At 49.9% G+C, this 24,381-nt stretch overlaps 1 protein-coding gene and 1 long non-coding RNA gene across 2 annotated transcripts; both read right to left on the reverse strand.

The window, feature by feature from the left end:
• Window positions 1–6,269: 6,269 nt before the first annotated feature.
• On the reverse strand, window positions 6,270–11,002 carry LOC138690309 (uncharacterized). Its single transcript, XR_011329132.1, has 2 exons — window positions 10,733–11,002; window positions 6,270–9,563 (listed from the first exon to the last, which is right to left on the reverse strand). It is a non-coding gene; the product is annotated as an uncharacterized lncRNA (long non-coding RNA).
• Window positions 11,003–15,390: 4,388 nt separating this feature from the next.
• On the reverse strand, window positions 15,391–24,303 carry NRN1 (neuritin 1). The gene is made up of 3 exons (XM_069809036.1): window positions 23,959–24,303; window positions 19,675–19,819; window positions 15,391–16,709 (listed from the first exon to the last, which is right to left on the reverse strand). Exons 1-3 carry the CDS (start codon window positions 24,011–24,013, stop codon window positions 16,478–16,480), a joined length of 432 nt encoding a protein of 143 aa, XP_069665137.1. The 5' UTR covers window positions 24,014–24,303; the 3' UTR covers window positions 15,391–16,477.
• Between the last annotated feature and the right edge of the window lie 78 nt (window positions 24,304–24,381).

Below are 24,381 nucleotides of genomic sequence, written 5' to 3' on the forward strand. Positions count from 1 at the left end.
AGAGTATCTAGGCAATGGAGCTGTGAGCTCCTCTGTGAGCAAAGTCCCTGTGGTTAAAGCTGTGCTTGGTGAGATGTTGTCCCAGGTGATAGTACCAAACCCATTTCCACCCTTTGCTATGCATGTCCACCTCTTTGGTTGTGCTGAAAAACTGTTAGACAGTGCTGTGATGTAAATTAAGGTAGTGACATTGCACCTGCAAAGTTGGATGTCATCAGCCCAAAGGTCCTGTGCATTCACCTCAGCACAAAGGAGCCGGGTGGGAATGGATGGCAGGATCTGGTAATGTGTGATGCTGGTGGTGTCACCCCAACCTGCCCCCATCAGTCCACAGCCCACTGTGCCCTGTTTCCCAGTGGCCACTTCCATTGACTTTCTGGCATACAAGAGTGAGCAGTGACAGAGCTTAGGGGCCCACTGTGCACTCAGGTTTTTTCTAAGAGGCATCATTACAAAACCAAAGGTCATTTAAAAACACACATAAAAAATCCCATTTTAGATTAAAAAAGCACAGTGGAGTTTGGCCTTTGCTGTGTCTTTTGCCATGATTCCTCACTGGAGCTTTATATGATGTTTGTCGTCGTGCCACTTTTTATTATTCCTACTGCCCTGTTTCTTCCTTCTAGGCATTAAAAACAGCAAAACTAAGCAGCACAAATTTTAGTTAGAACTGGTTGACCTACCCTTTGCAAACAGCAAGTGCATTCTTGGATAATTCACAAACAGGAAAAAGAGACAATGTCAATGGTCAACTCATTTATTGTGGCTTGACCCGTCTTACTCAGCCTACCGTTTGCTCCTGAGCTCTCCGGGCCAGAGTCCTTTCACAGCAGTGTTTGGGATTTGCAGATTAAGCACAGATCAAGGGTCTTTCTGTCACAGGGCCTTCCAGACTCACCTTGAAGACTGGCTGGCTGATTTTTAGTGGATTGATGAATGAGTTAGGGCGCTGAGTCTCACTAGGGGCACAAGGTCTAGAGCTCTCCATTCAAGTTTTCAGGCTACATCAGCAGTACAGAGATATTCAGAAGAGAAATCTGCTGCAGCACAGGGTCTCTTTGGGGTAGTGGGGAGAAGCCCCAGCCACTACAACAGAAGGACATAAGGACATTAGCTTATGTCAAGAGCATGGAGTTTGCCATGGAGAGTCCCCACATGGATCAGAAAGTAGTCCAGATCTAAGTCAGCTCCCAGAAACCAATCCAGCCATAAAAATGGACACTCACATAACTCAAAAAAGCAAGAGGGGCAAACAATTCATCTCAGCTGCTGTGAGGTCCCCCGACTCCTTTTGCGAACAAAACAAAGCACAGAGGGAATAAACCCTGCAAAATGCCAGTGATTTTGTAGTGTTCACCCTGCTTTGGTGCACTGAAGAGCAGCGGACTTCCCCCAGCAAACACCAGAAAATGCCGTCTGATGGCTATAAGGGTATTAACAGTGTGGCTTATTTAGAGTGAACAGGGCCAGCGAAGCCTGACGCTTGTAGCCCTTCTCAGGAAGCCAAGTCACACACATACACGCTTGGTAAGGAGCATTATTGCATTGGGCTTCTTTTCTCTTCCCAGAAGTCCCAGTTTCCTCTGGGTGCTTGTTCCCCACTGGAGATATGAGAGACTTGGTCCAGAACAATTTATTTCTCACACACGAGTGAACATCTAACTTGCCATCTTCCATCTGACTGATGAGAGCCTGTGTAACTTGGCAATCTTCCTCCTTTGTTTGTAGCTCCAATGGATGCTGCTCTCCATGAGTGCTGCTGCCATAGATATGGATGCCACCAAAACAGGCAGCACTCTGCAGTGAGCAACATCTGTAGGACACAATCTGTATGAGAGAGAAAAGGTATTTTCCCTAACTTGTACTGCAAGGACAATGCAAACAGTGTATCCCATCAAAACGCTGGTTTGGTTTCCTTTGGTTTCTTTCCATTGTTTTTACTGATCAAGCAAAAAAACAACCCCATTTCTCTTTCCCAAAACCTCCAAGGTAAAATTCATTTCAGATCCCTTCCATGAGCTGGCTGGATGGAGTTCCTCCCTTAGGATGCTCACCACATTCATTACATTGCTCTCACTCCTCTAAGATAATGAATCATGTATCCCAGGACTTGCCTGCACTTGAAAGTTATCACTGATTAAGATAAGGCACAAATATAAAGTGCCATTGCTGTTTCTTAAGAGCAGCTCAAAGGGTTGAGTTAAGCAGGAGCAACGCATTCTGGTTTTTGCAATAACAGCATCCACACAGGGTGCTAATCAGGAATAGATGACTGGAAACAACTCAACACAGAGGCATGACGTCAGTAATCAGCCACACTTGCTTAAACCTCTCCCAGAGGGCTCCAGCTGCCCTTGCCAATGGAAGGAGAGTGGTTCAGGCAAGCACTGCTGGAGCTCCTGTGGGTGATTTCGATTAATACTGTACCTGTTGAAGTCTGGACCATGATTTGCAGTAGGTAAGCAGCAGTTACCTTAAAACATTAATACTAGTTGAGCTATCTGCTTTGCTAAAGGATGGCTAAAAATAAAGGCTGGTGTGCTTGCCTGTTGAGCAGTCAAGCAAATTAAAAGGCATTTGAGAAAATGTTCCAGCTGCAAATGAGAGCCCAGGGCTAGATGAGACTTGTCCACAAGAGCCTGTGACTGGTGATGGTATTGCTGCTCGACCAAGCTGTTGTTAGGCAACAAAGCTACGAAGGAACATTGAGCGGGTTGCAAAGGCTCTCTTCTTGTCTTTCACTTTTGCAAATTTTTATTGAGTGATGCTGCCCTTATTCTGTAATTGTCCCTGCTCAGTAGAGGTATTTGACAAGCCATCTGGGAGGATCTATCATTGCATAACCTCATACTCGACTGGCAAAGCAGTCCACTTCTTCTGACTTGCGCCTGCCCCCTTCATGTAGCCAAGGGCACCAGGCATTCCTCAGTCATCCTTCAGCAAGATACCTCTGGAGAAAAAAAACAATCTGGGTTTCAGAATTTGGTTTTCCTCTTGTCGTAGTTTAACCCCAGCCAGCAACTAAGCACCATGCAGCCGCTTGCTCACTTCCCCCCACCCAGTGGGATGGGGGAGAGAATTGGAAAAAAGAAAAGTTAAAACTCATGGATTGAGATAAGAACAGTTTAATAGAACAGAAAGGAAGAAACTAATAATGTTGATACTAACAATAATAAAATGACAATAATAATAGTAAAAGGATTGCAATATACAAGACAAGTGACGCACAATGCAATTTCTCACCACTCGCCGACTGATGCCCAGTTAGTTCCCAAGCAGCGATGCCCACCCAGGCCAACTCCCCCCAGTTTATATACTGGGCATGACATCACATGGTATGGCATATCCCTTTGGCCAGTTTGGGTCAGCTGTCCTGGCTGTGTTCCCTCCCAATCCTTGTGCCCCTCCAGCCTTCTTGCTGGCTGGGCATGAGAAGCTAAAAAAATCTTGACTTTAGGCTAAATATTACTTAGCAGCAACTGAAAACATCAGTGTGTTACCAACATTCTTCTCCTACTGAATCCAAAACATAACACTATACCAGCTACTAGATATAAAAGAAACTCTATCCCAGCCAAAACCAGGACACCCCTATATTTTTCATGCTCTTAGCCTAACCCAAAACATTTAAAAAAAAAATAAAATTCCTAGCTTGTTAAGGAAAGATGTGAGGGAATTAGGTCTCTGGTCTCTACTGTATATGCAGGAGTGGAAAAACACCTTATCCTTGCTGTGATTAAAGTGCCTGTGGGAACTACTCATGCTTTCAGGCCATCTCTGGCCACTCTGGTCCTTTTAGGCGATCACAGGTATCTACAGAGACGATTATAGAGACTTCCTCCACTGCCTTATAATCTGCTCCCTTTGCTGGGAGTCCATCAGCTTTCCAGGACATGCTGCCAGGAGACACCATTCCTAGTATAGGAATGACATTTGGAGGTCTCAGCTGACCGCTGTTATGGTTGGCGAGGGGAATATAGTTTATAAAGCTGCTGGGGAAAGGTGTGCTACAACAAAGCCATGGTGGAGAAGGGTAGCCAGTTGAGGACATGGTGGATTTGACTGAGAAGACTTTTCTTCTGCCCAAGCCAGGAGCTGAGAGAGACCAACCACCTATCCTCTTGCATTAGAGATGTTTCTCTGACCTTGTAGAGAATGGATGCCACCAGGCAAGAAGGGAGCCAGAGCGTGAGGGAGGCTGTGCTTGTACAGCTGGTACCTAAAGTCATACCAGAGCAGCCTTTTTTCCAGTAGCCCCCTTGGCACATGAGAGATTAGAGTATTTGCTAACATCGCATAAACACACGGAAGCTTTCAACACTTATCAGCGGAGCAATGTTTCACAGTCAGTCCTGGCACAGGTCAGACTGCCCAGCAGGATGGGTATCTCTGCTACTCTATCTTCTGCCATAAGCCAGCAGCAGCCAGCGGCTGGCATGTCTCTGGAGGAGGCACCCACGTTGCACATCTCTGAGCATGCCAGCTCCCTGCTTTCCCTGCCTGGACATCAGCCTGGGGATGCCAGCCCGAGGAGTGGAAAATAGTTTTCGCTTGTTGTCCCTAACTAGCATAAGGTGCCCCAAAGAACAATAAGTTTAGACAGGCTTTAGTCCAAAAGTTGGCAAAATCAGTCACTGGCTTCCTTGTAACCTCCCCCTCCCTACATAGCTGTATCTAAGGTTGGGTTAACTCTGAAGCATAATGATGGCAAGTTTAAATGACAGTATTGCTAACTGTTTCAGTGCTGATTGTTTGACATACTTAGCAGGCTGTGTGCAGATGTGCAGCACAGCTTCATGTCTTGGGACTTCTTCCATTTCTCTGATCCCAAAGTAACATATGCTGATTTTCCAGTGCAAGAGCAACCTCATGTATTTGTTTGGAAATCTTCGCCCCAGTAAGACTTCAGAAAAGTTGACCTCTCCTGGTTTAATATGGGTCAGCAAAGATTTTCATTAATTCAGTGGTGCTAATGACTGATGTCCAAATAATATTGTTTATTTAATCAAAAGAACATATTGTGCGAAGAGCAAATATTTTAAAAGAACAAGTATTTCCTGTAGCTGTTCATTTATCACACTGGAATTCTAGAAAGCCATGAAAGAGGGTTGGAGATGCCCACAAGAGATCTTCAGGTCCATGTCTGGTCCATGGCACTCCTGATAGATGTTCAGCCAACCTGTTCATAGTCACCTGTAAAGCTGGAAAATTCAGGTTGGGCTTTGGAGAAAGATATCTTTGACAGTGAAGAAAGTGCAGCACCAACAGAGGATAAGGAGATATGGAATCACCCTTGCTGATTTTTAAGTCACTAGACATAAGCCATGTTTCTGGTGGCTGCTGGATGCCTGTTGCGGAGACACTGCTTGGGACATTCAGGCAGTGAGTGTCCTGATGTAAGGAGGTTGATATTTTTTTGTTCAGATGTGTTTGTTTTAAGGGCTGTAGGTCCTATTCTGTGTTACTCACCTTGTTGTTAAGGTCACGTTCTCCAGACACTTCAGTGCAAATTATCTTCTCTTGTTGTCTTAGTTTTTTTCTTCCAAGATAGCATCTCTGCAGACCTCTTGGTCTTTGCCCCAAAGAAGCTGGAACTTAAGGGTTTATGCAAAACTGTATAAGCAGCAGTTTGCATAATACCTGTCCACTGTCACAGTACCTCATCACTCACCCAGCTCAGGCCCCACTGTTACGATCTGGTCTATTGAGTACGTGCACTTGTACCAAGTGGTGAATTTGGTCACTCAGTCAGAGGGCTTGTTTTTGCAGATGAGCTAAACCAGCAAGACTGAGTGAAGTCAATCCTTATTGCTGCATGGACACTCCAGTCTGGATGCAGCCATGGCTCTGTCATAGGACACGAAACCTTGCTGCACCATGTACTGCTAGCAGCAGAGAGAAGCACAGCAATTATCTGGGAGGTAATCATTCCCTTCAGGTTAAATTAAATTCATTTTGGTTTAATTTAAGACAGTTGGGAACAGTTTTCAAGCTAAAATAATAAAAGCCTCTCCTAAAGTGAAAAAATACATGGCAATAATATTGACATAAGGCAAAAATAATAGAGGTGTACTGTCCACAAAAGGTTTTCTGTTAATGAAATTGAACCAAAACAAGTTTCTGTGGACTACAACCCAGAGGCCAAGGGATCTTAGGTATCTTTGACAAGAGGGATCACTGACCTCAAACTCCGCTGGGACAGAGCAGGAATTCCATGGCCCAGGTGATTTTTACATTGTGCTTTAACACAAAGAAAGTTGAGGCAGGTCAACAGGCAGAAAGCACATGCTTTATTCACTGGTTTTGTAGCTGATGGCATACATCAAGTTCAAGGTTAAAAGGAAAATTGTAGCCAGTGGCCAGCCAAGAAGAGATGCAGTCGGGAGTCCTCAGGTCAATGTCCTCTCCTGGGTGTCTGCTCCGGTGCAGCAGGGGATCACCATCTTATCAACAACCACCCCCTATAATTTTCCCCCCGGTAAAATTATACCCTTCATTAAAGCCTGCTCAAGTTGCCTTTCAGTGACCTTTGTCTGATGACAACACTGGCACTGACTGGATTATGCTTAATTAGGTACAAATGTTGCACGCTAATTGGCTGCTAAGCCTTGTACATGTCTGTAATTAGGTAATACTTATGTATTTAAATGACTATTATTTACTCATTATCTATCATATTTGTTCTAATACGGAGTCATCAGTCTAGAAGGCACCAAGTGGACAGGGTACGGGAATCTCAGTGCAGACTACAAATTGTAACTCAACAGCAAGGCGCTGGGAAGGTAGAGGTGAAGAGGACAGAAGGATGGCTGAGCCGTAGGAAGCCCTTTCTCAGGGAATATAACATAACAAATGCACCAGTGCAAGGCCATGAGGAGAAGCCCAGAGCATGTAAAGTGAAAGGCTACAAGCAAAAAAGCCCTCTAAAAATTGCAAATTGAAGGCCTTTAGCAATAGGCAAGTACAAGCACTTAAGCACTGTGCAACATCTGGATAACACAACCCCCTCTAAGCCTCATAAAAATGCCATGGTAATAGGGAGTGGGGTTTTGAGCATATCCTGCACTTTGGGTACACCCAGAATTCCAAACTATCCTGTGCATTTGGCACACAGCAATTGATGGGAAGGTCTGAGCTTTTATTTCCGAGTTCCATTGTGTGTACAATATACCGTAGGTGGGGAAGATTAAAGAGTAAGGAACACCTAAATCCAGAAAGAACAAAGCAGAGCTCAAGAACTGAATGTCAGTAATTGCATCAGGTGCAAAAATACAATTAGTGACATTATAACTACTGAAATTAAATATCAATTTATATGAGTATGCCCTATAATACTTTTGACAGCCTCAAACATTGTGTGATATCAAATAAAAACAGGATGACAGCTCTCCAATTTGTGAAGAAGTAGTACTAGAATCATTAAAGCTCACTTAAAGGATTTTATTTCATAAGATACAAGGACAGGAAAGGTTTTAGTGCACAGAGGATAAGTGCTTATAAATGCCCACTAAAACCATGCATACATCTGTAGCTATTAAGACACAGCAGTTTTTCTAAAATACAAATGCTGTACCTAACAAACCCTGCAGCAGCACCATGGAAAACTTTGGTCTGAAGGAGAGAGTGGTAAGAGGATCATTCCCTTTGGGATAGGACCCACCTCACTTCAGATATTGGAGGCACATGGATTGCACGCTAGTTGTTTCCGTGTCTTCCTCTAGTCAGTAGAGAGAAACGGGTACCACTGGAGACAATCCTTACCATATAAATATCCATTTAGGATGCCTGGTGGTGAGATGAATCCAGCTGACTTCTCTCCCCTACTAATTTTCACAAGAGATCTTGCCATCTCCCAGAGAATATTTTCTCCAGTGTGCCTCTCCAAGGTTGGCTCTTTAAGTGTGCAAGAGCTCTGCAGCCACAACGCAGTGATATTTTTCCCTTCGAAACAGCTTCACTTTCCTCTCCCACCTTCCCTCTTTCCTCCCAGTGTTTAGGTCCTTTTTGCTAGCAGAATGGCATTTTTTTTCCCCCGTTGCTAGGTTGGTAGCCTAGTTTCCCAAGGAAAGGAAGCTTACGAGATCACACTGTCTGTGTAAGTGCCAGTCAGTCCCTCCTAAATAATTTTTTGAGCCTGTGAGCTGAGTTTGATCAAACTTGACAGGGGATGGAAGTCTCAAAGGTTTGAGCTGCCTACAAGTGCTGTGGAAGTAGGCAGGCAGAGGAGGAAAACCCTGGGAGTGTGTCCACTGCAGAAACACAACTGTACTACTAGACACCAGAGAGTCCACATAGGAGACAGTCATTACCACTGAACACCACGGGAGATACAATTTCACAGATTCAGCATCTCACAAGACGACTCGATTAATACGAGCATGAGCAAAATGTTCTTCCCTTCTTCTAGAGCGCAAGGCTTCTAGTTACAGAGCAGCAGGGGGAGAGCTTGGAAACGACAGGCCGGCAGAGTGAATTTAGAGATAATTGCTGCTCCTTCTCATGCCGGTACTCATGCGGAACTGTGCTCGACTTCCCTGTGACTCCGGTACCCCCATTTGCATGATCTAGTTCCCACAAAGGACGAGATCGGAAACTTCAGACTGTGGACTAACGCAAGCGGAGCAAGTCCTAAATTGCAGTGAGCTGGCACAGCTCCGCTGTAGTCAGTGAAGCTGCCTTATAATGGGCCATAATTCCTAAGCGCAGCTCCGTGACTAAGCATCCAGCTTGTTTTCCTTTGCATTTATCTATATTACAGTTGCTGACGGCAATTCGTTTAAAATGAGCACGAGTTGGAGCATAAGCTAAAGACCCGCAAAAGCTGTGCCTGGTGCATAGGCTGGCTCTCACTTATTCCTGCTGTGGCTTTTCCTAGAAGTCAGCCACCTCCGGACTACCTGACTAGTGAGCCTGAACAAACACCTCACGGTTCCTTGTTAACACTAGCAATGGAGAAAACCAAGCTATTCGCACAGGTAGTATTCAAAGACAAGCTGAAATCACTCAGCCTATGGAAAAAAACCCAAACTAACCACAGCTGACATTAAAATGGAGGCTGGGGAGTTGTGCAACTTTGTGTGTTCAGTGAAATATTGATGTTTTCCTCTTCTCCTAAGCCTTCTAAGTATTGATGTGCCAGATCTCTGATTTAGGTGGAGAGAGTGCAAATCACTGACACCTAAAGAAAAGGGAGGGAAGGGAATGGAATGAACCTTTGATGCACAGCAAAACAGGGAGCTCGCAAGCAGTGACGTGGCTAAAGGTGGACTGGGATCTCTGCAAGAAGGACAGGTACTGCAACTTGTCCTCAACAGCCTAGCCAAGGGCGCAGGCTGAAATTCACAGCCTGAAGTGCCTGCAGCGCAGCATCTGCATTAGGTAGGTATGCTACAACATTCTTTAAAATGAGGCTTCTTTGGAGGGAGATGTGAACCACAGCTCTTGTGTGCTCAGGGCTGAATGTTTTCTGCTACACGGCAGATCTATGAAGCCACAGGGAAGCATCCTTTACCTATTATTTGTTGTTGTCATTTCAATCCAGATGTTTTTTCTTCTGATGAAAGCTAAAAGATAAAATAAGATCGTTCTAATTAATAATGTCTACCTCCTCGTGTAGCATTTTTCACCCACCAAAGATCTCAAAGTGGTACTCCCATTTAATAGACAGTAGAAGTAAGAGTAAGGGAGATCAAATGAAATGTCTTGGCAACAGAACAAAACAGAGTCTTGCATCACAGGTCTCGTAAAAGGGACAAGGGTGCCTATTAAGCCTCAATAAAGAGCAAAGCTTAGGACAATTTTCTGACATATTGGATCCTTAAATGAGGCGTTGCGAAACTAATGTGACCAATGCTCCATGCTAACAAAATATGTTCTGGATTTTTCATCTGACAACATAATTTAGGGATTTCTTGGAATATGGGAAATTAAATGGGGCAGTGGCTTTACAGGAATCATTCTTTTGCAAAGGCAGTCTGTGCCAGAGGACTGGAAAATTGAAAGTGCCCCAAAGGAGCACAGGAATGGGTAAGATCTTTTTCACTACCCAGTCAAAATAAAATGCATTAAAAGGAGCATAAATACCAAACTATCAATCTACTGCAAAACTTCTTGTACTTAAGGTACTATTATTAGAAGTTCTGACAGAGAGACGCTATACTAGACACAAGATAGGACTCTTGAAGAGGTGCATTTGGCAGAATTAGACCATGTACCTAGCCAGTCCTGAAGTAAACTTACTGATAGTATCTGCAGCAAAATAAGTGGTTTAAGGAGGGATAAATCTGATTAAAACAATTCTTATCAACATCAGTGATGATTTTTTTTTCTTATGTTTTCTTCCTTTCTTCCTTCTATTATTTTTTTTTTTCAGTTTGGTTGACTGGGGTTTAGTTTTTTGTTCCCTGCCTTAGGGAGTATCAGTTTGAATATCGTATCTAAAGTGTTATAAAAATTGGTGGTATTAAAGTGGTATTAAAGGATGCACTGCCCATCCATTCTTGAGCCTGCTGCTTCACAACAGAAAAGGTGCCCTGTGGATTTGATCTTTGATGCTTGAGAGATTTAGTAAGTTTTTCACAGTCCTTAATAAATTGATATCATAGGCAAGAAATCTGGAGGCATGAAGTACGATGCACACCCAAGCACTTCATGTTTTTGGTTGCATGAACCTGGAGTTTGTATATGGATAGCATCCCTGTCAGAGGCAAAACTGAGCATTCAAAATCCTTACCTAGGCAGAATGCATATTGACTTCAGGGGATACTTTTTCCCAGAGAAGGGCTGTGTAAAGAAGGTCAGGACTAGTTGTTTGTCCCCTGCAGCACGCTGTTTCTGTTGCTGAGGAGAGTTCCAGCACCTGTGAGCATGGATTTCTGCTGGTGAATACCAGCACTTGGGTGAACTGATGGTCAGTCTCACCTTGACCTTCAGCAGGCTGTTTCCATCTTTCCTTCATATCAGCTTAGGAGATAAACAGACGAACAAAATAAAACAAACAACAAAAGCTAAAAGTCTAGGGCAGAGACCACAAGGCTGGGTTTCTGATCATTTGAATCATTTAAACCTATTTCTTCAGTATCTTCTGAAAGGCAAAACCTATGCCAGCCCAGCCTGCCCATTCATTAGCAAACCCTTAGCTCAGGAGTATGGGGCTTTGAGTAACATCTTCTAACACAGACCCACCGTGGGGATTTGAGGAGAAAGAAACGGCCATTAACTCACCAATGATGGTACTGTGTCTCTCTCCCACACCACCTCCAGCTTTTCTTCTCACTGGTGGAACTGGGCAGCAGAGGGTCCTTAGCCCAAAGCAAACGAAAGCCCCTTGCTGTACTACCACTGCAATGGGCCTTGTGTTGAAACTGTCCCTCAGGAGAGACAGCAGCCAGCTGAAAGCATATCTGCCAACAGCACCATTGATCATCAGCTGCCTGTAGCCTAAAGCAACTCTTTCGGACAGCTAAGTTGCATCTGATTTTGTAACAGGCTCCTCTGCAGTCCCCATCGCTTTGCCTGCTCCCTCCCCCCAACACCTGCAAAAAAAAAAACAAAAACAAAAACCAAAAAAACCACCCCACACCTTTGCCCTGTGATGAAAAATGAAGCGGCTCTGAAAAATAACCTGATTTGCCACCTCTTCCCGCAAGTCCTGCCAGCCACCTCCTGCACCGGCCTCACTCTGCAGCAGCCTGTAAGCAGGATCTGCAGCTAAGGTGAAGGAGAGGGAAAAGCTGGAGGAGGAGGAGAAGGGAGGGGAAGGCAGAGAGGCTGCATACCTAGAAAGCCAGGGCTATTCCTGCTGCCCACCCTGGAGGCACCACCTCTGCATCAGGCAGGAGTAACAGAGGGAGAATCTGACTCTCTGGATTTAACAAGCTCACTTTCCTTTAATTGGGGCCCTCAGGCACTGCTGTAGTGCACCTAATGGCACTAATTATTAATGAATCAGCCCTGATGAATAGAAAGGCTGAACTGGCCTCTGTCTCCTTGGGTTGTCAGCCCTTCACAGAGCCTACTGAATTTCACTGGGCAGGAAAGCAACTGCACAGATTTAAACAGGGCCCTGGAAAGGAAGAGGGCTGGGAGAGTCACCGATACATTTGTCCCTAGACTGTGCAAACCAGCCAGGGACCAACAGCATCTCACTGCTGCTTCTGAGGTGTAGATGTACTCACAGGCAAGTCCTGTGAGAAATGGGTACTGCACCTTACTTTTATAGCATCCCTCCCTGCTCACTCCATGAGGATCAACCTGTTCACCCTCGCTACCATTCAGACAGCTTTTCCTCAGTTTTATGCGTCCCGCCTTAAGCTTTTGCTCCCAACACAGGCCCGCTCCATCTCCCTCTTACAGCCTTTGAACAGGAGCAGATGGGAAAGGGACTTCCCCCCCCCTTTAAAGCAAAAAAATCAACTGTCACCACCTCAGCCCAGTGCTGGCTCAGTCTCTCCGCCTCGGAGGGCAGCCCAAGGGGGGACCGAGGCGCAGCCCTCCCTCCAGGGCTGAGCCAGGCTGCTAAAAGGTGGAGAGGCTGGCAGAGAGCAGCCGATTGCCAAGCCTGGGTTCATCCAGCACTGACAGGGAAGGAAGGAGCCAGCTTTCTGCGGCCCTCCGGGGACTGCGGGGCTGCGGTTGCTCAGTCGGAGCTGGGGACAGGAATTAGGGCAGGCAGAGCCGCAATGGCTGCAGCCCTCCCCAATTAGCCAGCCAGCTAGAAAGGCACTGGTTTGTCTTTTGTTTCAGCTGTGGGTTTTTTCCCTGTTGATCTGCGTTTACGGTTTGGGGTTGGGGTTTTTTTTCCTTCTGTGTGTGTTATGTGTGTATTTTTTTGTTTAAGTAGGTGATAATTTTACAGTGGTTACTGTCAACGTTTAAATACTTTTCTGTTGCATTTTTTTTTCCCCTCCCCAGTTCACCAGCTCACGTTTGCCCAGGAGTTAAAGGGTGTTCAGAGGCTTGAACCTTTCCAGCTTTTGCTACAGCAGCCGCTGCCTGGGGCAGTGGGACCAGCCCGGCAGGAGACACCCCAGCCTCCCCCCGCAGCCCTCTCCTGCCAGCCCTTACAAACCCTACAGGTGCGAGGCGGCAGGAGGCAAACCGAGTACGCTCAGTCCCTTTCTGGGACTTGGGGGAGAGCCCATGTTTCCTTGGCCGCAAAACAAGGCGAGACAGAGTCATCACCCCTGGGTTAAACAAAAATGGACCCTTGCACTCAGGCTTCAGAAATAACCCCTGAAAGGGGCAGAAAGGGGAAAAACAAACGCCTTGTGCATTGAGGGGCTCTTTAAAATGAACAGGGGGAAGGGGTGAGAGGGAGTTTGTGGGTTGCCCGAAAAAAAATACTGAGCTGCCGGAGGGGAGAGCCTTGCTTGCCGGTTGGCCGGGGGGAGCTGAGCCGGCGGGACCGGGGTTTGCTGCCGTCCCTGCCGCCTGTGCGGGAACTCCCGGGGGTGCAAGGCAGGTTTTTGAGCAACAAATGCCTCCTTGCTCCCCGGCTCGCCCGGGATGCCCGGTGGCCGGCCTGAGCCCCGGGGATGGGCGCCCGACAATTAAGAGCCCGACACGGGAGACTCCCTGGGAGGTGTCCGGGGGGCGGCGGGAGGGGAGGGAAGGCGAGCGGAGGGAAGGGGCCCGGGCACGACCCCCGGCCGCCCTGCCGCCGCCGCCCGCCCCCTCCCCACCCGCTCGGCTGTTTTTCCCCGGTTTGCCACCGTTTTACCATTCACCTCAACGGAGGGCTAACTAGGAGGGGGGTGTGCTGATTACGGAGAGATTATCCGCTAGTAATTCAACCTCAGAAGAAGATAACTCGAGTCCCCCACTCAGGTTGAAATCGCCCCCTTCTTACGGAGCTTCAGCTTTCTTCCGAGGGGTGAGGAAAAGCTGGGAGGCTGGCTCCCCTCCCACCGTCCTCCGACGGACGGGCACCGTCCAGCAGCCGGGAAGCGGGGGCCGGCGGCGGGAGCGCTCCCGGTGCCCAGCCGGGGGATGCCGGCGGCGGGAGGTACCGGCGCCCCGGGGCGAAACGGGCCGCCTGCCGCCGGCGAAAAGTCCCCGGGGCCCAGCCGGCGGAGGTAGCAGGCTGCGGAGCGCCTCGCACCCCAGGCAAGGGCTGTCTCTCCCCTCTCTCCTCGGCAGCTGGCATTTCGTGCTGCTGGAAATCACACCGGCAGCGCCTGACCTCATGAATACAGAGATGTGCGCAGAAAAATCAATTTAGGTCTAGATCCTCTGTGGGGAGGGAAAATAACCCCAACCATTTAAACAAAGCTCTGCTCTCCAGGGTTTTCCTTTTTCTTTGGTGGTGGTGGGGATTGAGTCTGGAGGGAGGGCAGAGGAAAACGAAATGCGAGCAGACCTGTGTCTGCCGAAGCGAGGCTGAGCTCTGCAAAGCCCCCCCCGCTCAACACACGCATAATGTATTTTATCATTAAAAAATCAACATTGCTTCCAGTGGTAAAGGCGCCTGGCTCCAGTTCCTGAGCGCATTCGTTGCTGGGATTCAATCCGTTTGGGAAATGCAGATTGGCTTGCGACCCACTGTTTGATTTATGAACTGTTACATTTGCTATTGCTTACACATTACATTGCGGACCTTGGGAAGGAAGGGGAAGAGGGAGAGGGGGCGAAGGAGAGAGAGACCCTGCCACCCTGCACCTTGGCAAAGGAGAGCTATTGCGCAGGCAACGGCTCCCCACCGGAATAAATCACCTCAAACCGATTCGCGGCCCCTACCTCCCCATCACCCACCCACCCACCCAGCCGCGGTCGCCAGCTGGGCTCTCGCCTTATAAATAAAAAGGACATGTTTACTCTTTGATGTGTATTTCTTTATAAAGGCATCAGGCGCCTATAAATAGCCGAGGTTAGAGCAGCTTCTGCTGCGAAATCAATACCCCGTCCCCCCCTTCCCCTTGCTCCTTCGGCTGAGTTGCCTTATGAATTATGAAAGGGCTCCTCTGTGCCCCGGCTCCGGCTCCGCAGCCTCCTCCTTAATGGTGGTTGCTGCCCTCCCTCCGCCGGGGCTCCGCGCCGTTCCGCACCGCTCCGCGCCCGCGGGACCGCCGCGCCGCCCGCCGCTGCGCGGGGTTTCCTTCGCCGGCTCCGGGCGGCTGGGGAACGGGGGTGCTGCGGGTTTGAGTTTCTGGAGGAGGAGGAGGAGGGTGGGAGGATTTAGAACGTATTTTTAAGAAATAAGTGGGGGGTGAAAAAAAAGAAAAAAAAGAAAAGGAAGGCTCCGACTAACCAATTCAGCCGCCTTGTCCTTGTTTGAACTGAAATTGCCATGTTCATCAAGGGATCGGTTCGGGATTTAGCCTTCCTTGCCTGAAAAGCCCTGTCCTTTTCAAGATACTCTAGGCATATTTTATAAAAAGGACGACACCCTCATTTCAAACAATAATTTTTATTTTATATTTCTGTCTATACTTTGTAGCAAATTTTTTTTTTTGCTGAATTGACTTTATAATAAACTTTTGTTTAAATTACATTTTTCTTCTCTTTTAAAATCAAGGCTCTTTTTTTCAAAATCATTTTGCTGTTGTTGTTTTTTTATGGTTTTTTTTTTTTTTTTTTAGGTTTACAGTTAAGCCCCCTTTTTTGTGATCTCTACGGTTGGATAGTCAGGTATTTTACCGGTATGTGTAACATCTAAAACAAAGAGGAGGAAAAAATTAAAGGCAGTGAATTCGGAAAGATGCCTTCGAACAGCAAGTAAAGGTAAACTCTCAGAAATCCATTAGCAGCATTCCTTCACTCCTCCGGACATTTAGACATCTCTTTCTTTCGCTCTTCCCTTCCTTCCTTCCCTGTTCGTTTCTCTCTCTCCTCTCTCTCTCTCGCTCGCTCTCTTTTCCCCTTGAGGAAAAATGCTCTTTTTTTTTTTTTTTTTTTTTTTTCAGTGGAATGACCAAAAAACAAGCGACTGTGGAGGAAAGATGAGAGATTGTGAATTATTCACCATATGCTTCACACGTGGACATCTACCTTGGATTCATCGCCAGTGCCTTTTTTTGCCTGCGTTTTTGTTCTCGCCTCGCACACTGCCACATTTTTAGAGGAGCCCGTGGCCCGCCGGGAGGTATCCCGGCCGATTACAACCTTAGCGTTAGGTGGCCCAGAGCCGTTCCTGAGATTGCTTTTGCACAACGAGGGCTCGAGTTTGTTAGTTTTATTTTTTTGTCTAGTTTTGATTCGAAGCGATAGTAAAGCTGAGGTCCGATTTGGGCTGCGCGCCGCTGCCTGTTTGGTAACATTTGGCAAATAAAACACACCAAAAAAAAAAAAAAAAAAAAAAGGGAGAACGCTTCCACAGTCCTACATGGGTGTTTCACCATCACCATCATCAGCCACCACCACCACCATCATCATCATCATCAACCACAGAAAAGCACAACGTCCCCAAAGCAACGGATGGACCCTTCCTCTATGGATCCGGCACATGGAGAGGGTGTGGGTGTGAGTGTGCTCGCCCCCCCTAGAAAGGCAGCCAGGTCACTAGCGCGGCCCACAGAGCCGCCAGCAGCAGGGGCAAAGCCGGCGGGAGGAGGGACGGTGCCGCGCCGCTGCCGCCTCCGCACAGTTCAAATAAGCTGCCTTGGAAATCGAGGTTTTTGGATTCCCGTCTCAATTTCTCCCAGAGGTCTGTCGCTCCTTCCTGGCAATCGGTGAGCGCTGTGAGGGTGCAGGCGTGGAAATCATCCCAGTACCTGCAGGAGGGGAGAGCAGCGGGCATCAACACAGGCACGCACCCACCTTCCCGCGTGGGGGGGGGGGGTGAGGGGGGAGACGACCCCTTGGGCCCGCCGACCCCCCGACGGCGGAGCTGAGCGGGGCCATGCCTTAAAGGGCGGCTGGCGCCCGGCGGGGAGGAGCCGCCGCCTCCCCCGCCCTAAAACCCGGCCCCTTCCCCTCCACACCCCCCCTGTCCCCAAAACCACCGGTTTCTGGGAGGGATCCTCGTCCCCTCGCCTTCCCCGGGCTGCCCCGCAGCAGCCCGCCCCGTGTGCACCATGTCCCCTGCCCGCTCCCGGGTGGGCTGCCGCTGGCCGGGGTTTCGGGGATGCTCCCTCCCCAACCCCGCCTTCGGCACCAGCCCGGGCTGGGGCAAAAAATGGCTTTGCTGGGTCTTTGCCTGACGGCGGGGGGAGAGGGCACGCAGCCCTCAGCTGGCAGACGCCAGCCTGGGAGCCCACGGGCTCGTCCCGAGAGTTTTTCGTCCCCGGTGGGAGCGGGCAGATGGGGGTGGGCAAGGCATCGCTCTTCCCAGAAGGGAGGCGGTGTCCTGGAGGGTCCCGGTGCGGCGGTAGAAACCCTCGGGAGGATCCCCCGGGACGGGAGCGGGCCCTGACTCCAGGGGCAGGAGGGGAGGAAGAGGAGGACGAGAATGAGGAGGAGGAGAAGGAGCGGGGAGCGGCGGGAGGGACTCCTCATCCGTGGCCAGGGGTCTACAGGCAGCGAAGGGTTTCTCCTTCCTCAGGATAATTTCTAGCTGTTCCCACACATTTTTCCTTTTTCTTTTAATTCCCTTCTTCGCGGAGGCTGGACCGGGGTTTGCCGCCGGGGCAGGACCCGTCCCACTGCCCCACCTCGGGGGGCGGGAGGACCTTTCTTCTCCGCCTCTGGGTTATCGAAAATCACCCCGAATCTGCCCTCTGCCTCCTATTTCCTCCTTGCCTCAAGGCAGGCGCCTGCAAATTTGGATCTTGATTTTCTTTTTTTTTTTTTATTTTCTTTTTTTTTAAGTAGTCCTACAGCCTGTAATTTATGAGCACTCTAAGCTGGTTGTAGACTCCCAATGTTTGCTACGTTTGTAATAAATAATGAGATACTGAGAAGCCAGAGTCTGAGAGTGTGCCTCTCCTGCAGTATTTCTGCTGTAATTGCATCTCCCAAAGGAAAATTAAATCTTCCCCATCTTCTCTCAATACACATCCCGGCACAGGGCGAAGGCAATCGGGTGGTGGGAGGTGGCTTGGAAAAGGGTCTTGCTTGGAAAAGAGTTACTTTTTGCAGGTGGGGACCACCTCTGGTCCAGCACTCCAGGGCCAAAGGACATCATATTAGGACACTGCTGCCCCTGGGTATTTATTCCTCATGCAGGACACAAGGTAACCGCAACCCAGCATTTACAGCAAGGTGCCGGCCTTAGTAGGTGCTTGGCTCAGAAATCTCTAGGTAGGAAGAGAAGACTGGAGGGTTACAAAGTCTCTTCTCTTCTCTTCTCTTCTCTTCTCTTCTCTTCTCTTCTCTTCTCTTCTCTTCTCTTCTCTCCTCTTCTCTTCTCCTCTCCTCTCCTCTCCTCTCCTCTCCTCTCCTCTCCTCTCTCTTCTCCTCCTTTCCTTTCCTTTCCTTTCCTTCTCACTTTCCTTTCCTTTCCTTTTCATCTCACTTTCCCATTTCACGTCCTTCGTTTTCTGATTTTCGTGGAGCAAAATCAGAAAAAAACTATTCCAAACATATTTATGTCTAAGGACCTTATCTCGTTTCTAATTACGATTTTCTATATTGTGTGTGTCTGTGTGTTTTGTTTTTTTCGGCGGGAGGAGTTTGTGCTGGAAAACAGCAACGAGGAGAGACGGGAGAATATCCTGTGCAGCCGGATTTTCTTTTCTTTTCTTTTTTTTTTTTTTTTTCCCCAGACGTATCGAAAATGGCCATTTCTGCCTCCCTGCCCGGGACGCGAGACCCCGAAGCTCACCGGCTCCCGGCAGCCGCCCCAGGTTTTCCTTCCCTTGGTAAGATCCGCTGCCCTGAGCTTTGGGGAAAAATACCCCAAATCCAGGGCTCCTCCAGCCGTCCCAGTTCCTCCAGCTTCGGAAAGGAACTGAAAAGGAGGGGCGCAGGAGCCAATTTTGCAAGGCGAGCTCTTTTTCTCCCTTTATTATTTTTTTGCTGGTGTTTTCCTTTTTATTATTATTATTCTTTTCCCCCTTTATCTTTGCCCCTTCCTTCTCCTCCCCTCTGTGCCAGGAGCGGGGCGAAACTGGGGGATGGGGGAAGGTGGCGAATGGGCTTTCCCCGAGGGCCAGGGGGTGGAGGAGAGCTGCCGCTGGGCGATTAATATTGTGGTTGGGCTCTTTTCTTTTTAATTACATTTCGTTTTCCGAGGAACCGCCTCCCTAGCGCCGGCTGTCCCCGGCCGGGGTGAGCTGCCTCCCCCCGGCCTGCCTCTGCCCTGAGCGCCCAGGGGGACCCCGGAGCCTGCCAGTGAGCGGGGTCCCAACGGCAACGATAGGGAAGGGGGTAACGACCCCCGGGCAGCTGAGGTCAACACCCCAGTGCAAAGCAGGAGAAGGGAAAGAATACAAGAGAGGAGCTAAGGAGGGCGGGGAAAAAAAAAAAACCAAAACAACCCCAAAAAAACCAACACCAAAATAAACCACCCAGATTCACGGAGGGAAAAACTAAAAAAGACATTGTAAAAACTCCCTCCAGACTTCACTGTTCCCCAAGCCCGGCCTGTCCCCGTGGCAGCGCGCTTGGAGGGACCCTGGAGCGGAGAACCCAACCCCAAAGCACCAAACCCCGCGTTACTTCTGTTGCTTCCCTTCCCACCATCCAGCCTCGCCCTCCCCCCCTCCAGCCCCAACTTTGCCCAGCCCCGGGTGACCCCCTAGTCCCGTTCTCCCCCCCTCCCCCCCCGCGGCCCCGAAGGAGAGAGGAAAGACCTACGCGCAGATCGTTTGGAGGTTTCTCTTGTCGTCCAGGTCCTGCGGGTAGTTGGCCATGTTATCGCCCAGCCGCAGCAAACAGTCCGAGAAGCCCCTAAAGACCGCATCGCACCGCCCCGCCGCTCTCACCGCCTGCACCAGGTACGCTGGGGGGGGGGCAGGGGCACAGGTCAGCACCGCCGGCTCCTCGCCCGACCCGGCCCCCCCCCTCCGCAGCCCCCCCCTCGCCCCTTCCCTTCCTCCCCCCCCCCCCGCCGTTGCTAAAGGCGCTCCCCGCCGGGCAGCGGCGATCTGGGGCGGGGGGGACCGAGCCGGGGTCCCCACCGGCCACTCGGGGACATGAGTCAGGGGCTTGTCGCCCTTTGCTTTTTGAGCACCAGGGGGTTCGGTGCCCGTGGACTAACGGCGTTGATTTCAGTCTTTTTTTTTTTTTTTTTTTTTTTCCCGAGGGGTGAGCAGGAAGGGAAGGAGGGAGAGGTGAAGATGCGCTGCCTGCTTCTCCCCGGACTTGCTCCTTTGTTAGAAATTTCCGCCTGGAAGCAGCAGGAGCGTTTCTCCGTACAAACACCGGCGCGCACACACGGCTCCTTAATCGCCCAGGTCGCTCGGCAAATACCGTGCAAGACGCAGTAGTAAAAAAAAATTAATAATAATAAATCACTAGGAAGAGCTGCCATAAAGGCACGAAAAGGAGGGACCCCAAAGCCGCGCACGCAGCTGCGGGGGGCGCCGGCCCCGCGCCTGCCCGGGCTGGGGGCAGCGGGGCGGGAGGGGCAGGGATGGATCCCGCTGCCTCGGGCATCCTTCGGGATTGCGCTAGGGAACGGCACTCGGTTCCATACAAAGGTAACAAACCCATGTACAACCGCCCGCCCGCGGGGAAAGAAAACGAATTACGGCGTGCGGCGTGAGATGCCCCCGACCCCCATCTCCCCGAGTGTCCGCGGCTGCCGGGCCAGACCCCGCGGGGGGACGGGACGGGCCAGGGACGGGGGGACGAGCCAGGAGGGGCCGGGAGGCCGGGACACCGCTGCTGCATGAGGCGGCCCGCAGGGCTCAGGCCCCGGCCTGTGCAGCCGCTCAGCACCGCGCCCAGGCAGCCGCAGCCGGCGGGCTGGGGGACCGGGGAGGGGGCGCGGGGGGGGGGGGTGTATGCTGATCCCTAAACCGCTCTCCTGGCACTGGCGGAGGGTTAGGGACGCCGCCGTGTCCCCTAGGCCCGGGCTCGACCCCGGGCAGCGCAGGTCCCTTTTGGAGCCTTCCCCCCCCCACCCCAGTTCGGAGGAGCCCCCGGCCGCACACAGCGCCGGGGTGGGGTGGGATGGGGGTCCCCTCCCGAGGCCGTGTCCTGTGTGTTTGTTTGCCGGGCACCGGTTACAAGCTAAATGGCTGACTCCAAAAGAGACTGTTTCAACCCAGATCCCCCTCTTGCCGTTTGATTCATCGCTAACACGACTTGGTGGCCACTCCCCTCTACACACACACACACACACACCCACCCCCCCTCCAGCACCAGCCGTCACATCAAACCCCCAGCAGGCTACAGACGTTGGCTACGTTAGGAAAAAAAAACCAGGGAAACAAATAGAGAAGAACGGAGGACCATCCCGGGGGTGCGACCGTGTCCTATCAGCCCCGCGCCATCCCGCTCCGGCAGCTACAGGGGGAAAGGGGAGGGGAAGTTGCCACGAATTTCTCCAAAAACGTGACGGGCGGAGATGAAAATACGGGGTCCGAAGCGGAGCCCTGCCCCGGGCCGGGCTGGGGGAGAGGGTCAGGTTTGGGACCGGTGGGGCTCAGAGCATCCAGCCCCTCCGAGGGGCGGCCTGGCCCGCGCCGGTCCCTCCGCACAGGGCACCCCCGGTCCAAAGCCGCCCTAAACACCCTCCCTCCGAAAAAAAAAAAAAAAAAAAGCAGCAATAACGGACAGACGGGGGTCTTGCCCGGTTAAACGACAGCGGGATTTCGCTTGAACTAGGTCGCTTGTGCTTTGCCGTAGCCCCGACCTCCTCGCTTCCCCCCCCCCCCTTCAAAGCCAGGAGTGTGCAGCAATTTGCAATGCAGCAGGACCGCAGGAGCCATCCATAACGGATCGTGCCCCCTCCCGAAACCCTCTCCCCGTCCTCTCAGGCCGTCTGCCCTTTAGCTGCGCCTGGTCCATCCCTCCTGTCCCTGGGCACCTTCCGCGGAGACTCAGTCCCCCCCCTCCCCGTCACCTCCCAAAATGTCAGGGATTTCGGACAGCTCCAATAAATAAATAAATAAATAGATAAATAAATAAATAAATAAATAAATAAATTTTTCTTTCCTTTTTTTTTTTTTTTAAGCCCCGGTGCATAGACATTTTGGGAACGAGCCGAACATCCATTTCACACGAACCGTTACCGGGGGCAGGGGCAAAGGCAAACGGCCCTTTACAAACCCCACACCGACAACCAGAAGCTGATTTCGGGGGGGGGGGGGGGGGAAGGTTACCCGAAATACCGAAGGAGGAGCAGAGAGGAGAAAAGCCCTCCAGGAGCTTCAAAGCCGTCCTCTCCCAGGGCACCGCAAAGCCACCGCACCGCCACCATCTCCGCGGTGTGCAGCAATATTTGGGGGTAACTTTCCAAATGACTGCTCATGCTCATGCCAGCCCGGGGACGGCGATTCCCAATCACTCTAGCTACCTTTTGAAATTTCGCCATGAATAAAATCCTCCCTCGGTTGAGTCAAATAAACACAAATGAGGGAAAATCCTCCTCCTCCAAACGAACAAACAAGCAAAAAATGTAAGGACTGAAATTAAGGATAACATCCAAATAACGCCTTCCCCCTTCTTTCTCTGACAGTACAGAAAATGGCCTTCTGAAGAGTTCAGCCTCATTTAAAATGGAATGGTAATACGAATGGAGGGGGTTGCATCGTATATCCACATTTTCCAGAGGTCAACATTTCATCGCAATATTTCTTATTTTTTCTTTTCTCGATGAGGAAACGTTCAAGGCATTTTACCTCCTTCTTTCCTCCCTTTCTTGTTCTCCCCCCCTCTTTTTTTTTTTTTTTCTCTTCTCTTCTTTCTTTTGGTACCCACAAAACGCTGCAGAGATTGTCTGGAGAGGAGGGTGACCGAGCAAAAGGATCTCTAAATAGCAATGCCGAGCATTTTTTTTAATTGTAGCAGAATTCCTTTGCAGGTAAATATTTTCAAAGGTCTCTTCACACCTGACAATCTGGATAATAAAAGACGCGCTTTAATTGCCCTTTCCTTGAAGCCCAGTTTTGGATCATGCTCGGGAATATACATATTCAAGATATAATCTTTAAAATTTGCCTGTACAGGACCAAAGTGGTCATTAACTTGCAGATTGTTTAATGACTATAAATCAAAAAAATTTCAGCAAAGAAATGTTGAATAAAATGAACCTGAGAGCAAACCAACAAAAAGAACCAGCAACAAACCCAAGGTACTAAACAAAACCAGCAACGAGCACACAAAACCACATACCGGCGTGGAGGGAAACCTGTTCTATTTTAAGTAACTTAACATATATAGAAATTTTTTGGACCCGCTCGTTTTTTGACAGCCGTTCTCCGAGCACAAAATTAACGACCGGGCGGTGGGACTTTGCGTTTTTTAAATAATTTTTATTTGCTTAATCCCCGCATTAGGGTGGATTATTTTTTTTTTTTAAAGTTAGTGATGGGTTTTGTTTGGGTTTAGGCTGCTCTGCAAGTGGGAAAGCCTCCAAGTTCCCAAAGGGAGCCCTTCACTTGTCCCCCTAATTTTCTGCAAAAAAACTTTCCAGCTAGATCTCTCGCAAGCCATTTTGTGCCGGTTCTTATTTCTCCGTCCCTCGGGGAGGGGGTGTGTGTGGATTTCTTAGGACTGAAGTTCCCAAATTATCGGTGGAAAGGAATGCAGGGGATATCCGAAAAGCAGATACAGATGCAGTCGTTCGTGGGGACGGAGAGAACGGGAGGGGAAAAAAGGAGGAAGACTAAGGGGGGAGAAGCGAAGTATGACCGAGCATGCACTGATTTAGGAAAACGAGCACCAAAAGTGAGTTAAGAGGAATAAGAAATCGGCTCCCTTTCCTGCGGATCCCCCCTGCCTTGCCAGCGCGAAGAACGGCGAAGATGCCCCCGGGAAGGAGGCGGCGGGAGCGGGGAGCGGGGAGCGGGGGGTCCCTCCGCCGCCCCGAACCGCGGCCGTCGGCGCAGGTTAGTTCGACATTCCGCTTCTGCATGCATCGGCCGGGCTTTGGTGCGCACAACTTGATACCGAATTTGGCAGTCCACTTACCTATCTGCACAGCAAGGATCAGAGAAATATATCTGCCGTTCAACTTAAGTCCCATCCTACATTTAGTAAAACCATTTGCGGCTGCAGATCTTTAAATAGTTACTTTGGAGAACGTGGGGGAAAGCTGAAAAATAGGCATTGCCAACAAGTTCCGAGCAGCGGAGGACTTTGCAGACAAGGGGGGGAGACAAGAGGAGAAGGAGAGAAAGAGGGAGGCAGAGGGAGAGGGCGAGGAAGACTAGCTGGGAATGGTTCGCTCCATTAGGAGGGGGCGGAGGAAGTACAGCCTCACGCCCACCACCGGCCCTGACGCGGGGGGATGACACGGACCGGGGTTTTTTTTTTTCCCCTTCTTCTTCTTTTTTTTTTTTTTTTTTCCAGTGTGCACCTTGGAAGAGAAACGCCATTTATAGGCATCACAGG

The sequence above is a fragment of the Haliaeetus albicilla genome, chromosome 21, assembly GCF_947461875.1.
Source record: "Haliaeetus albicilla chromosome 21, bHalAlb1.1, whole genome shotgun sequence".
Lineage (NCBI taxonomy): Eukaryota > Metazoa > Chordata > Aves > Accipitriformes > Accipitridae > Haliaeetus > Haliaeetus albicilla.

Coding starts and splice junctions, on each gene's coding strand:
- NRN1 (XM_069809036.1), bottom strand. CDS start 24,013: ATGGGACTTAAGTTGAACGGCAGATATATTTCTCTGATCCTTGCTGTG. Junction 19,820..23,958: donor GATCCTTGCTGTGCAGATAG/GTAAGTGGACTG, acceptor CCCCCCCCCCAG/CGTACCTGGTGCAGGCGGTG. Junction 16,710..19,674: donor AACCTCCAAACGATCTGCGC/GTAGGTCTTTCC, acceptor CCCCTCCTGCAG/GTACTGGGATGATTTCCACG.